General features: G+C 40.2%; 2 protein-coding genes across 4 annotated transcripts; one reads left to right on the top strand and one right to left on the bottom strand.

Annotated features, from left to right (window-relative positions):
- Positions 1-699: 699 nt before the first annotated feature.
- UBLCP1 (ubiquitin like domain containing CTD phosphatase 1) lies at positions 700-12,958 on the bottom strand. 3 transcript variants are annotated; one of them, XM_027896388.1, is made up of 11 exons: positions 12,886-12,958; positions 10,443-10,636; positions 9,805-9,896; positions 9,277-9,362; positions 9,073-9,188; positions 8,326-8,424; positions 7,341-7,378; positions 5,048-5,146; positions 4,501-4,617; positions 3,038-3,165; positions 700-1,715 (listed from the first exon to the last, which is right to left on the bottom strand). In XM_027896388.1, the coding sequence occupies exons 2-11, from the start codon at positions 10,594-10,596 to the stop codon at positions 1,688-1,690; spliced, it is 957 nt and encodes a 318-aa protein (XP_027752189.1). In that variant the 5' UTR covers positions 10,597-10,636; positions 12,886-12,958; the 3' UTR covers positions 700-1,687. The 3 variants fall into 3 exon arrangements, with proteins under 3 accessions (XP_027752189.1, XP_027752191.1, XP_027752190.1); XM_027896390.1 differs by having other exon boundaries at positions 10,443-10,633; positions 12,886-12,930; XM_027896389.1 differs by lacking the exon at positions 12,886-12,958 and adding an exon at positions 12,759-12,771.
- LOC114063845 (collagen alpha-1(I) chain-like) lies at positions 12,661-13,138 on the top strand. The gene is made up of 2 exons (XM_027896410.1): positions 12,661-12,674; positions 12,775-13,138. Exons 1-2 carry the CDS (start codon positions 12,661-12,663, stop codon positions 13,136-13,138), a joined length of 378 nt encoding a protein of 125 aa, XP_027752211.1.
- The last annotated feature ends 1,533 nt before the right edge of the window (positions 13,139-14,671 follow it).

Below are 14,671 nucleotides of genomic sequence, written 5' to 3'. Positions count from 1 at the left end.
ACACCTTTGAATACATTCCCTTGGGTTTGGTTTTCTCTTTCTGCCCACCCCAACAAACTCTACAGGTGATTCAAGTGCAATGTCTTGACTTTTTTCAATTGTTTAAGTTCAAAGGAATTCCAGTGCACCATGTACCAGTCCTGCAGTCCATTATCTATGTGGCTGCAGCCTTTCCAGTAAAGGATCGCTGTTCTAACCCCAGGGGTTCTCCCTGGGCTGTGTGTACAGGAGTCAGTCAGCTTCTAGATCAGAAATCAGCTCTAGGAGACAAAACTCCAGATATTCACCCTCCACACGTACCTAAAACATGATTTTTATGCATCAGGTTTCTGGTTTGCCAGTTTAAAACGCAGCTTGGGTTGGCACTAAACCACACAGAGCTGTGGATAAGAAACTGTATATTTTCTGACAGGTCACTGAGCTGGAGCCTCCTGTGCTCATCCCAACAGCTCATTTGTGCCTGCTGTCCTGACAGCCTGACATGTGCTGTCAAGGCTCCTTTCCCAGCCAGGCTGGTGCTTCACTATTCAGCACCACTGCCCTAATCTGCAGCGGCACATACCAGTCTCTTACTTAACTAGTGACGCAAAACCAGTGTCTCTGGAATCCAAATAAATCCTCCAAAACCCCCAAAGTTAGTATTATCGATGGCTTCTCTATTATGCAAACTACATATTTTAAGGCAGCATAGGACACAAATTATGAAAAAGGTCTTTATTATTTACACAACTGCTATAGTTCCTTAAGAACAATATATACCATTTTTATTTGAAAGGGTCAGTCTTCTTTCAAATACATGAACTGCATAATGCACAAGTGTTGGAAATGCCACACAGCAGTCACATCACACTTCTCTAGTGCAGGCATAAGCAGCGCAAGTAAATGATATTTTAAGAACAGTATGGCTGAATATTGTATTTAAACACAGTGTTTGCACTTTGACAAGATTTAGCTAGAAGAGAACAAGGGTTTTGTTCATGCTTTGTTAGGAATGTGACTTTCCCATCTGAGGTTTAAACCCTTTATCTGACATGGGGGAATTTTTCAGGCAGACTGCTTTTCACTGACCAAATAACAGTGGGCTTCTCTCCCTCAAACTGCAATCTTTTGTTTTCCAGTAAACACTGCTTTATAGTACAAGTTCACATACTGGGGTAACTTTGCCACAGAGGTGGTACTTTCCCATCTTACTGTCTTGCACAGAGAAACACTGACATACTAATACATACCAAACTCAGACAACTTGTAATTTATAGACTTAAATACTGGAATGGGAGAGGGAGACTGTTTCTAAAGATGGAGGGAATAGAGGACTTATACAATTCATACACTGCCAAGGTTGGCATTTTAATCAACTTTTTTGGTCTAAATATTTCTTTCTAGTTTCAGAATGGTTTTGGTCTTTGATGGTTATGGTTGTACTTCGGCAGCAAAGGAGAGGAAAGTATTTTGAGAAGTAACACCAGAACTGAATGCAAGAAAAAGCAACTGACTTGTTTCTCCCACTTTGAGCTTATTGCTGTGATCTTTTAAAAAACCCACAACCAACTGGAAGACCAAGTTTTAGCAGTCATTCTGGCATTGGGTCCAGTGTCCAGCACTATTATACTCTAGCATAAAAGCAAGGAAAAGTCCAATGATCTTAGTGATGTTCCCTTCAACTCAGTGCCACACAGTTTTATTAGTGTTATTGTCCTTGCTTCTTTGAAAGATACCTGAAAGAAATAAAAATACAGTTTTTCACAAAGTCAGAGGTAGGTACAAATATATCCAGGATCTTATGATCAAAGTATGAATCTGCTTTCTTTTCTCACTAACAATGCCCCTTTTGATAACCCCAAACTAGAAATGCAATCAATACCACTTATGATTTCTATTTGATTTCAACATTTTTCAGTTCCATGATAGGTTATCTTATGGCAATTCAAAGTATTGTTTTTAGTTAGACTCTATCAGGCTTTTTAAACAAAAGGGAGGAAGGAAATGGAAACTTGTTTTATTCAAAGAGGATGGAAAATTACATCAGCTGGAAAAGTGGCTATTACATCCTTTAAGATAAAAAGGCCCATTAGTAATGGCACTCCTTCAAATAAATTCAGGACTTCAATGAACGGTGAGCCAGAATAACCTGAAAAGCACAGCCTTTCACCAGCCTCTTTAGAGAATCTGAGTGACTTTAAATTACTTGTATTCTGATTCCACAGTCCTTCTAGCACTAGAGCTGGAACAACCTGTGGCATGACAGTGAAGGCTTTGCAAATACTTCAGGAAAAACAATCCAACCAATTTCACTGACAGTGTGAATTATCCAGTGACTTTCACTACTTTTAAGGTTTAACATTTGACTTTCTGTGTAATCAGAAACAAGAAAGAGAATTGTACCAAGCCTGCAAGGCTGTTCTTTTAAGCACTGAACGGGTGGTTTTCAAACATCAAATTGCACACACTTTTCTTCACATGTACTGAAGCTTCAGGCTGTTGCATAAAGCCATTCAGAAGAATTTTGCCCAAACACTTCAGCTAGTTATTTTCTAGCGAGAATTAGGTTGATAACTGGTGCCCTTAAGCACTTGGAAAACTCTTGTTCATAACACAGTAAGTTGGAGCTGATGAATACAACGAAACCACACAATCTGGGTAGTGACAGAGAACCACTCTGTAAAGTCCCAGAGCTCTGAAGTAACTGCCACCTAACAAAGGGGCTGTGATCTGAACTCACAGCCTAATTTTGCAAGGGAGCCAGGTTCCTTCAAATATTCTTTTCCTTTCAGGAAGAATAATTGCATAATTGGCAGTCCTGAATACTGGAGAATTATGAAAAAACAGATGCATTCTGTCAAAATCTTATCATTTTAGGGAAACTGCCCAAACATAACAGCCTTGTTAAAATTTTACTCAAACTGAAAGATCTTAATAACTTCATAAGTGATGTCAACGTTCATCAGCTCCACTGTTTCCAGTCTTTGTAGAGACAACCTCAAGCGAAACATGTGAGATCAGGGACAGAAGGAAGCAAGAATTTTGACCTTGTTCTTACCTTTCCCAATGTTTGTGATTCAGCTCCAAAAAGTCATCTAGTTTTGCTATTTCTTTGAGGTATTGGGTGAGCTTGAGAAGCTCCTTGTCTTTATCCCGATTTAAATGTGCTTTCATAAAGGGCCTTATCTGTACAAAATAAATGAACAGAGTATAACCATTGGCTCACAACAAGAAAGTTTTAGATTCTTTATCATTTACCATCTATTAAGGTATAATTTCAGTACTATGCCAAGTTATAACTTCTTACAGGTAAGAGGAAAAAAAAACTTTTCCATTAGTGGTCACATCCAGTTTGGCCTGTTCTTCCTGCAGACTGGACTGTAAGGATTTTCCTTTGCACCATCCTGGAAGAAATTTGTTTTCTCTTGCACTCTTTTGAGCCTTCCCTTCCCAGACAGACTGATAAAACGATCTGGAATGGACTGGCACGTTTTCTAATATGATTTCACAGAGATTTTTGCAAGAGGGGTTTTCATCTCTGCATGGCACCGCTGGAACCAGATGCTTTTTTTCAACAAAAAGCCTTAGACTACAATCAGGCCTTCTGTGAAAAGGCATGTCAGAAATAAAGCTTATCTGGCATCTGCTTTAAGCCTGGAATACATTATACCTGGGCCTTGTTTTAGTGATTCATTTTTGTCTGCAGCTGTTACAAGACATTTTGATAAACACCTTTCAGATCTGAGCTAGAGGGACCTCTCTGGGTAATTCTCTCCCCAGCAAGATCTTTGCTATTCCTGATTCTCCTTCCAATTAAGATCACCTTGTTAGATCTCATCACCTGCTGCCCTTTTCACATCACGGATACTTTCAAAGAAATCTTGAATTTCTGCATTTGAAAACCTCTTTTTCATTTTTAAAGAAATTTATGAAATTTCTTTTAGTACCACACCGCTCTACCATCATATCTAAGTAGAAATTTACATTTCATTTTTATTCGGAACCAGCACTAATAATGGAGCATAAACTGGTCGACAGTTGTAAAAAATGAAATATTTGCTGTTCTGTGTCAAAATGGCTCAAGGCACTAATTATTTCTCCTAAGCGAACATTAGTGATTACACTGGCATACTTGTTATGTACTGAAGTACAGTCACTTGTTATTTATTTTCTGCCTATTTAATATGACCACTCTTGAGATTGAATGTCATATATTTCAATGGTGCCTGTCAGCAATGCCCAGCTCAATTATAGCTTGCAGGTATAACTTAAACATAAATCATAAATTTATTGATTTTGGTAGTCTCTTAAAAGCTCAGTTAATAGTGAAACAAAGTCTATTTAACACTACTCTTAGGGAAGTATTAGTCCAGACAAATGGCACTGTAAATAAAAAATATAATAAAATATGCATCTTTGCTAGCTAAGAATAGCCTTTCCTTATGATACAGCTAAGAAGTATGAGAAAGTACTACTTGAAGTAGGAAGAAAAAGTAATAACAAATGAAAATTCCAGGTTACCTTGAGTCCGTTTTGTGGATTCATTAGGAAGTTTCGGCCAATATCATCAAACATAATAGTATTCTTTTTGCTGTAATATTCTGAAAACTTTCCCCAGATAACACCAAGAGGCTTCACCTGGAAATACAACACAGACAAGATACCTGAGGTAAATCAGGTCATATACAGGAGATGAAAATACCACCTATAGTAACCTGATTCCAAACTCAAATGGACACTTGCATTCTTTTTCTTTAGCATTAGCAGGTAGTTTGGCTTTAATAAAGGCAGATATGTGAAATAATATAACATACTAAATACCCCACACTAAGGATAAGCTTTCTGTTGGTACTAAATTTTCTTGCAACCTTTACCTACTATTTGATTTGAAACCTGTGACATCCAAATGCATGACTCAAAACATTAATAGAGACTTTCAGTAGCAAAAAAATCTGTGATTCCAAGATTCTTACAGTTTTCTTGCATGAAAACTCCAGCACAACTTTATTGTTGAATATTTCAAAGTCAGCTGAATGTAGAAAAAGATCAGGAGAAAACAGGTACTCACATCTATTAGTCCTCTTCGAGGAGTGTGCACTGTTATCATGGCAGCACTGTCCAGCATGAAAGTTATCTTGTAATTTGTGTTGGTACTCACTCCAAGTTCCTGCATAACAAAGATTTATTATTATTACTTCTAATTAAGACAGTTTTACTGCTGAACAACTGGAGCCACAATTACAACGCATTGTTGGTCGCGGGGCGAGCAGTGGAGGATTACCAGAGACAAGCTAAAAATAGATATCTGGGGCAATTTAAATTGTTACACAATGAGAGTCATAAAAGTACACTGTTCTACCATGAGAAAAAAGCTGATAGGAATTTATTTTTGCAGTGTTTAGTAGCAGTAACTTAACAACTGATGTCAGCATAAAATCAAAGCAACTTTGCAGAAAAGGCAAAATACAGAGAGGCCTTTATGCACAATCTTTTACAAGTTCTACATGCACCAACTTTACTACCCATAGCAACTGTGTGTACTGACTGCTATTTGTTCCTTACAGTAAGTTGCCCAAATCACAGCCCAATTTAAGATGAAGTATTTGGTAACAGTTCATTGCTACCGTTCCCTCCTGCACATGTCCAAGACATTAGTCAGAAATCTGTCAGTTTGCACTGCAAACATTTGATAACTCTTGAAATAAAAACTTTAGGAAAACATCCTTTTTAAAACTAAAAAACTTTAACTAGATGAGAGAGCATCATTTCCATTTCAATTCCTTTCAAATGCTGAAAAGTAGTAGCAAAATCTGCTGACATGGTGTGATGCAGATATTGCTGACAACTTCTGGTGTGTGCAGCAGCAGTAACATGCAAAGCTACGTAACAAGGACAAAATATCCACTGCAGCAGCTCCCCTGCAAATATCCAGGCACAGGTAACTGATTTGCTTTCTTAAGAAAAAAGTGAATGTGGCAAATGAAAAGCACGACCTGCCTGGGTCAGTATCCTGTTATACTGACAGAACCAGCTGTTCTAGACTGTTTGAATTCCAGGCATAAATAGATGGCAAATGAGAGATTAAATCTGGTTATCTGATACTCCCTTCTTTTTAATGCTCTTCCTGCTTTGTAGTTTAAAGCAAAAACTTCAGTGCCAAGCATTGCTGGGATCACTGTTCCCTGACAAAAACTGAAATTTTTGGAGATAGTCTCCCCCGGTGTCACCAGTTTAAGGAGAAACAGCAGGTGGCATCTAGTGGTAGGAACCTCAACGGATCAAGATTCAGGAGCAGGCACAGAGAGAGATTCAGTAACATGAAAGGGCTGGGAAAGCAACTTAGAAATGTAGAAAGGAGACCAGTACAGGGGAAACATCCCAGTTTTGAACACTGGTTTTCCACAAGATCAAATCCTTGCGCTACACTGACAGAAAAACCATGAACATGTAACGCTGCCACATGAAGTGCAGTGTTTGCAGGGCTTAACACTGACTGTACTTGCACTAACTTCACTTTATAGTTCTGAGCAAAGGTTCCCATTTCTGAGAACACTCTGAGGCATTTTTGTTTAGAAAAAATTGTAGTAATTAATTATTTTGAGAAAGAGAACACTAGAAAAATGTGCTTTGCTCTGCTAAAACCTGAAAAAGATAGTGTATAATAATATGTGGAAATATAAAAGTTAAACTTGGAAAAGTTTTTCCTGAAATGGAAACAAGCTTTGATTTATAAAATGCCCCAACCCACCGACCAAACACACAGCAATTCTTAGTAAGCTCATTAGATTTACAGCTAAGCCTGACAGTAAATATGTTTACCATGAGGTCAGCTGTGCAAAACTGGCTTCCTGCCTGATTTCAGCACAGAAGAAACCAGGACTGAAAGACGAGCTCTTATGGGATGTTTAATAAGGCAGAGGAAGCAACAAAACCACACAGCTGCAATGGGTAAAGATAAAGATGAAATGTTTCCTCTTGATAACCTACTCCAGCATCTCACATCTGTCTGCTCCTTTAAAAAAAAGAATTAGATTTAAAGACTAGAGATCTATAATTAGAGGTAAGATGAAAGCAACTGTGAAGGCTGCATGACGAATCCAAGTTTCAGCAGGTACTGACTTGTGTTTAGTTCTGCTAAATTTAGCACCTATGCTGATAGTTTGTGTGGAATTCTAAAGTTAGACTTAATCTAGTTTTGTGGTGGAGACAATTTAAAGTGACTATGAAAATTTAAAAAACTCAGGTTATGATTCATACAACCTCCCCAGTTTCTAAGCCGTTCTGTAATGCTGAGCATGAGCCCAGCTACAGGAAGGGTTACCCAGACCAGGAGCAAATCATGCATTTTCAGGACAACTTACTTTCATTTTGGCTTCAATCCACTTCATATTAGTAGCAGCTGAAACAAATGGGAGAAAAAGGTAAGAACACTTTATCAAAATAAGTCATTACCAGGCAAAAAAGAAATAAGCCAAGAAATTGCTCACTTCAAAAGCCAAATTTTTACACAAAATTTAATTTCAGAAAGATCTATCCTCATTGCAGCTTGCAGGGTTATTACTGCCTTAAATACACTCTTCCTTCATGGAAGTCTGTTTTTATTTGGAAAAGCTCACTTTTCAAATGAACAACTAGATGAGCAGTGCAAGTGTAGAAACCATTTTCTAGATCAGCTGTTACTGAACTCTACAGCCTGCAGGACCATAAGGAATGGGCTACACCTGGTTTGAGGAATCACACTGCCTGTAGAGATTTCCTTCTGGAAGCAATGATAAGAATACATAAGGTCTGGAAAGGACAAAGTCTCAACCTTGTCCACTTATCTAAGAATATGTAGAAACATTGTTCCAGACTATGACAATGAAATTTTGCAAAATAATTTTAATATGGTTTGAACCCTGCTCTGGCTCAAGTCTGTTCTGCAGCTGTTGGACAGGAAATGACCCAGCATGCAAAGGCAAAGGATCAACCAATTCTCTAGACAGAAGAATTTGGTTCATTTGGCAGTTCACTAGGTATTGTCTGGATGGAGATTATTTGTAAAGATCACTATCAAACAGTGCTGAATGTTGATTATACAGTTCTGTTACTTCAAGCAGTTGTTTGTTTGTACAAAGTAACACTCAGTAAAGTGATGCTGAGACCCATTGCTGTGAGCTCTTTCACATAAGAATTACTATTTTTCTAAAATATCCCTAATGGTTGTATGACTTACAGCCAAACATTTCTGCATTGTTTTAGATCTTGTGATTCATACTAAAAAGCAATATAAAAACCTCCCACCTGGAGTGTCTGCTCTGAATGACAATTTACACTAAACTCTAAAGTATTGAGTATAAAACTTACACCAAATTACAATATCATAATCCTCATATGCAGAAGTCAGGAATTCATGAAGGTATGGCCTCATCAGTTCTACTCCAGTTTCAGCACACGATCTGTGGTCTAAAAAGGATATAAGAGATAAGCAATTCATTATTAAAGTATAAGTTAATGAAGTTCAGTCTGACTTTCCTATCTATCCAAAGACCTCAAGAGTTTCATGAGGGAAACACTGAGGCACTTTAAGATTATTTAAGCTATTTATGCTATTCTTTACTGCTCACAGTTATGCTGCCATGACACACCTACATCCCAGAAAATTAAGTCAGAAGGACAATTCTGGCTTCCAAAAAAAAAAAAAACCAGCTTGACAGAATTTCCAAGTAAAACATGGTTTTCTGCATGTTTGGTAATAATCTGTAAATAAAATTTGAAGCTATTCTCCCACACCCCCCAAAAGTGGAGCCAATCAGGTACAGACCAGGATGACTATTTTACAGTATCTTGCCCTGCCACAAAATACAAGGTGTCAAGAGAAAGACTATTTAGACAGAATACTAAATTGCCACCTTTTTATGTCTTCTTGCACTAAAATCAACAACATGTAACATTTTAAAAGCCCAATGCTTTTTAAAATGAGAGAAGACCACAAAATCATACAAAGCAGAAGTTATGTTGCATAAGGTAGAAAAGCAAAACTCAAGAAATGTGATCTGGCAAATAAACTGAGCTCTTAAACAGAAAAATCCCACAAGTTGCATAAAAACTCACCAAATAGTGTATAATCGACATCTAGCACCAGCAGCTTTTTCCCTTCTCTAGGAGGATTCAGAATTTCCACTTTGTATTCTTTAACTCTACGGGAAATTTTTAGTAGATTTTCTTCCCTAATGTAACAGTGCAAAAAATTACAGTTAATTAAAATGCACACTCTACATTCAATAACAAACTGTTTTAACAGCTAAAACTCCTAACCTATTTTCTACTTCCACAACTTCCTCTTCGATATCAAAGTCATTGACCACGTCATCGTTATCGGGAGGTGGCCCAAGGACATCTTCCTAAAGGAATAATAATAATAATAATAATAATAATAATAATAAAAGATAACTAGGATCACAGAAGGAAAATAACAATGGATATCAAGTTTCTGTTACTACACATTACAGGACAAAAATACTATTTAACCAAAATGATTTCACTTGAGTAGTGGAAAGAATTACTGAAGTATAATGATGATCGTTCAGATTTGAGAAATCAGTGAATATCGTAATAATAGGTTTGCACTTCAAGTCCAGAGCAACACAGGAGTTTCATGAAAACACACTGCTCTCAGAAATCTTCAGGAAAGCTTACTTTACATGGAAAAATAAATGTAAACAGAAATCTACTGTACTACATCATTTATCAAATGATGACTGAAATATTCTAAATTTAAAATCACAATTAGAAGACATGAAGCATTTTTTCCTGTTTAACCTACTAAACAGGTAAAATATTTACCAAACTCTCTTCACGAGTGCCCATCATCATTATTTTAGTATTTGGTTTCAACTTGAGAGCTCCGAGCTTAACATCATCATCTGCAGGTTTGCCTGTAACACAAACAGGTAATATCTGAATTTTTTTATTGGAGTAGATTTTAGAAAAATGTCAATAAATTTCATGCTTAATTGAAATAAGCTTCCTGTAAAATACCAGATATCACAAGCTGTATTATCATTCTATTCCATGTCCTGATTTCAGCTGGAATGGAGATAATTTTATTCCTAGTAGCTGGTGCAGAGCTGTGGTTTGGATTTAGTATGGAAATAATGCTGATAACACACTGATGATTCTTTGGTGCCAAGCAGTGCTTACTATAAATCAAGGACTCTTCAATTCCCTGTGCTCTGACAGTCAGCAGGTGTGCAAGAAGCTGGGAGGAACTGGCTAAAGGGATATTCCATTCCACAGAACGCCATGTTCACCAATAATAATCAATATCCGGTGATTTATAAAATGCCTGTATTCATGTTCAATTGAGAGCTAGAACTGGGAGGTAGATGTCCTGTTAGTGGGCATTTTGCCTAGGTTTGGAGGATGTTTGTCCTTAAACATATCAGGCACATCCACAACAAACAGCAAATGAGAATAGTTACCCTTCATTTTAAGCCCAAGTAGTTTTTGACGCTCTGGTAACACTCCAGTAAGGCCTTTAAGAGACTGTTTCAGGTCCAACACTGTGTCTTCTTCTGACAGCGAGGTTATTGTATATTCCTGTCCACCCCATTTTATTATGAGAGAGAGAGACATCCTTGAAGCATATGTTCAGTATTGTTTTCTGAAAAATCTGCTGCAGGAGGAAAACAAAGATCATGTAAGGAAGAAATAGGAGAACTGCTCTTTTCACAAGACAAACCATAACATCTATTTAAAGTACTCTTGACTTTTTTATTACATTGCACATCAAAGAGCTGTTTGTTTTTCGCATGAGCGGATGATAAACATGCTGGTAAAGTGTTGAAACAAAGGGATAAAGAACAATGTTAAAACTGAGGCTCTGAGTTCCACTTTGATGTATTTAGCAATGTCACATTCACCGTTTGCTGTGTGTTCTGTGCAGGTACAGCCTGTGCACTGCACACCCGGCACTGCAGCACCATAAAAGTCATTGCAAAGCTCAGAAACGTCCTCTGCAACACTTCTTATGCAACCAAACCACCCATGGATACCTTAACAGATGCAATAATGAAACAGCAAATACTAAATACCTGAAATATATAAACACATAAAAACAGTTTCCTGAACGCAACAGTCCATTTTTGGCGTTGGATTTCTCTAATCCCTTTCACTGTGCAATACCTGCAGTAACACACACCCCAGGTCACATCTCACTGTAGCAATATCAATGTAGGAATTTGAAAACAAAGCCAAAACACACACCCACACAATGCAATTACACTGTAAGAACTGCACTTGCATTGCAGTGCTGAGAAAACAACCATAATTATACTATCCTTAGTTTACAAAGCATCGTTTATACAAACTGTGTTTAACAGTTTAGTCCTACGTTAAACACAGCTGAAAACCAAGATTTTTATGTTAATGCAAAATTAAGAACATGGTTTTGACTGTTAGGGCTTGGAAACAGAGAATCAAGGGGCTAGAAAGGTATGAAAAGGCTGATACAGACTGCCAGGAGATGCAGAGAAGGCCTCTGCACCACTGATGGTGAAATTGTCCTCAAAAGACTGATAGTCAGAGAGAGGGCAGACCTGTGAAAAAAACTGGAGCTATCTACCTTCAAGAAATGCATTACACCAATACAAGCAGGTCTGACAACTCTAAGAAATCTCAGAATCCAAAAATCTGATTCTTCTTCCTCTCTAGCATTGTATTGTCAGTGGCTACCTGCTCTCAGACAAAATACTTCTCTTTTATGCAGTAAAAGCTACTGGGAACAAGCAAGTAATTGCTCAGGCACCCCCACCAAGCTCAGACCAGGTAAGAAGTAGGCTAGATGCAACCTGCTTGCTGAGGACACTACAAGCCTCACCTCCACACTATTGTCCCTGTGAGTCCTGAAAACAATCTGAAGAGGAAAAGTGGTATCACAAAAAATGAATGTTTTTTTTTCCTTTTTTTCCTCCAAATATTCTCAAATCAGACAGGGACCTGGTATTATACTGTGAAAAAGACTCATGAGAAAGGGGTCTTAGAAGCACTAAGTGGTTTGACAGAGATTAAGGCTGCAAGTGTCAAGTCATGTTGATACATAGGGTTACTGCCACAAATTATTCCTGCCCATATTGCTTGGACTAAGTTTACAGGAAGAAAGGTTTATTTGCCTGTTTCCTTACCTGTACCATATATCTCAAATCATTCTGCAAGCAAATGCACAGGGCAAGAACTTCAAGAAAACTCCTCAAGTCTCTGTCCAGTGCTAAATTGAAAAGCTCATCCCTCCAAAACTGAGCACTTGAACAACCCTCCATCCTTACACAACCACAGCCTTGTCACGATGAGCAGCATCACAGACAAGACACCTTCACCCCACACCAAAACACTACAGGGACCGACTCGATGAATACAGGAAAGTAGATCAGGAGCAGAGGAAGACACGGATTTCCGAGGGCTCTACCATGGGGGCTGTGAAATACAATTTCCTTCAGTTAATTACATTTTCTGACCCTTCACAAGGCCCTTGGACCACCAAGAGCCAATGGGTGGGAAGGTCACAGAGAAAGCGTTGAAGCCGTGCCGTTAAATTGTAGCATCGCACCGATTTATCTTGTTGGGTCGCCCAGAGACACATCCACATCTTAAAGTCTCGCTAAGCAACACAAAGATAAAACCCCCAAACCCACAGAGCGCCCGATGAGCCGCACAAAGTGCGGCCCCGTAACAGGTGGGGAGCGGGGGCTTGGGGCCGGGAACCGCTCGGTGCCAGCCCGGGTTCGCAGCCCTTCACCGGCCGGGCTGTCCCGGCAGCGGCACGGCCTCGGCGAGGGGAGCTCCCACACGGCGGCACGACCACCACAACCGCCCGCCCCCGCCTCCCTACACCGGCCCGGCCTCCCCCCCCGCCCCCGCCGCACCCACCGGGCTGCCCGGGGCCGCAGACCCGCCCTCGCAGCGCGGAGCGGCCGCTCACCGGCCCCGTCCCGGCCCGTCCGCCCGCAGGAAGCGGAACTGGCGCGCGGCGGAAGCGGGAGGGCCCGGATGTGCGCGGGGCCGCTTCGGGAGGGACCCCCGGGATGGTCCCGGCGGGGAGCTCAGCGCCCGGGGAGGCCCTGGAGGCGGCTTGCACGGGCAGCTGTGCCGCCAGTGCGCCTTCTCTGTTGTTAACCTCTAAAGGAGATAGTTCCGTGCCCACGGATACCGACTGAGACACCCCCCCTGCAGCGCTGCTCCAGCTCTGGGGTCCCCAGCGCAGGAGGGACACGGAGCGAGTCCAGGGGACGCACCGGGATGATGAGAGGGATGGAACAGCTCTGCCGTGAGGAAAGGCTGAGAGTTGGGATTGTTCAGCCTGGAGAGGAGAAGCTTCGGGGTGGCCTTATTGTGGCTTTCCAGGGCCTGAAGGGAGCGTAAAGAAAGATGAAGAGAGGCTTATTTGCAAGGGCATGGAGTGACAGGACAAGCAGGAATGGCTTCATACTGAAGGAGTAGGTTTAGATGTTAAGAGGAAATTCTTCCCCGTGAGGGAGGTGAGAGACTGGCACAGGTTGCCCAGGGAAGCTGTGGCTGCCCCATCCCTGGAAGTGTTCAAGACCAAGCTGGATGGGGCTTGAAGCAGCCTGCTCTAGTGGAAGGTGTTCTTTCACTGCTGGAGGGTTGGAATTACATGGTCTTTAAAGTCTCTTCCAACCCAAACCATTCCATAATTCTGTGACTCCAAACTCAACTCCTAAGCTGACTCTCTACAGGCATGTCGTTGTATCTGTTGAATGAAGGGTCACTTCTTGGTTACTGTGGGATTCTTGGGAACTGGCTTCAGCTGCAGTGGTTTTGTGGGTGGACAACAGATGTAGAAAAAAAAATGTACTTTGCCCCAAAATGGCCTTTTGCACTCACACATTCTGCTTTACAGAAAGAGTTTAAAGTGAAGAAAATTGTGCAAAAGTGAAGTGTGGTTTCTTATGTGAAATCACGTGGAGGTGACACAGACTGTGGTTCCACCTGGTAGCAGTAGAGATGGTGTTAAATTTGGGGAAGGAAGTGAAGGTTTCGGTCCTCCATTACCTTAGGTCTTGCAGGGTTGAGAGGTCAGATAGTTTTTCTTTCTCTTTTTAATTTGGTGGTAAGTATAGAAGAGAACAAAAGAGCAGAGATAAACAGCTGTGTACTGAGTCCAGGTTTTTTTGGAGTGGCTGCTGGAACTGCTTAGAGCTATTCCTGGTTTAAATAAATCTCAGTAGATAAGGGCAGTATAGGCAAAAACTGTGCAGAAGTCTGATTTCTTTCCTAAGTGGATATTAATTTAATGTATCTCCTGCCTGGATATGAATTTGGAGTTTGTTCTATGTTCAGGTTTTTGCATAAAAGCACCACTTTGGTTTCCAGAAGAGTGGTGCAACTGGGAGACTGCTGTAACGACTGTTCTTGTCAAGTTTAGTTTCTGACTGCACTTAAATCCAATTAAAACCAGTTGCTGTGTTTGTATCCCACTCACTAAGGGTTTACTTTTTGCTTTCATGACACACAGTTGTGCTCTGCACAGAGGCAGCGCGTTGCAGTGGTGCTGGAAAGCTTCCAAAGCTGCAGCTTGTAATTGAAGTCACACCCTGTCATGAAAATATGCACCCTCCAGGCCTGCTTAAAAATTCAGGCGGCAAAAATGACATGTAGTGTGATTGCCTCTTTAGTTGTAATTTGTTTTAAATAT

The sequence above is a fragment of the Empidonax traillii genome, unplaced genomic scaffold, assembly GCF_003031625.1.
Source record: "Empidonax traillii isolate 1590-97213 ecotype Southwest subspecies unplaced genomic scaffold, ASM303162v1 scaffold495:size1017845, whole genome shotgun sequence".
NCBI lineage: Eukaryota > Metazoa > Chordata > Aves > Passeriformes > Tyrannidae > Empidonax > Empidonax traillii.
The sequence above is the reverse complement of the archived record's forward strand: the minus strand, read 5'-3'. Positions and strand labels throughout refer to the sequence as shown.

Coding starts and splice junctions, on each gene's coding strand:
- UBLCP1 (XM_027896388.1), bottom strand. CDS start 10,596: ATGTCTCTCTCTCTCATAATAAAATGGGGTGGACAGGAATATACAATA. Junction 8,425..9,072: donor TGTCGATTATACACTATTTG/GTGAGTTTTTAT, acceptor TATCCTTTTTAG/ACCACAGATCGTGTGCTGAA. Junction 3,166..4,500: donor ATCCACAAAACGGACTCAAG/GTAACCTGGAAT, acceptor TATTTTGTACAG/ATAAGGCCCTTTATGAAAGC.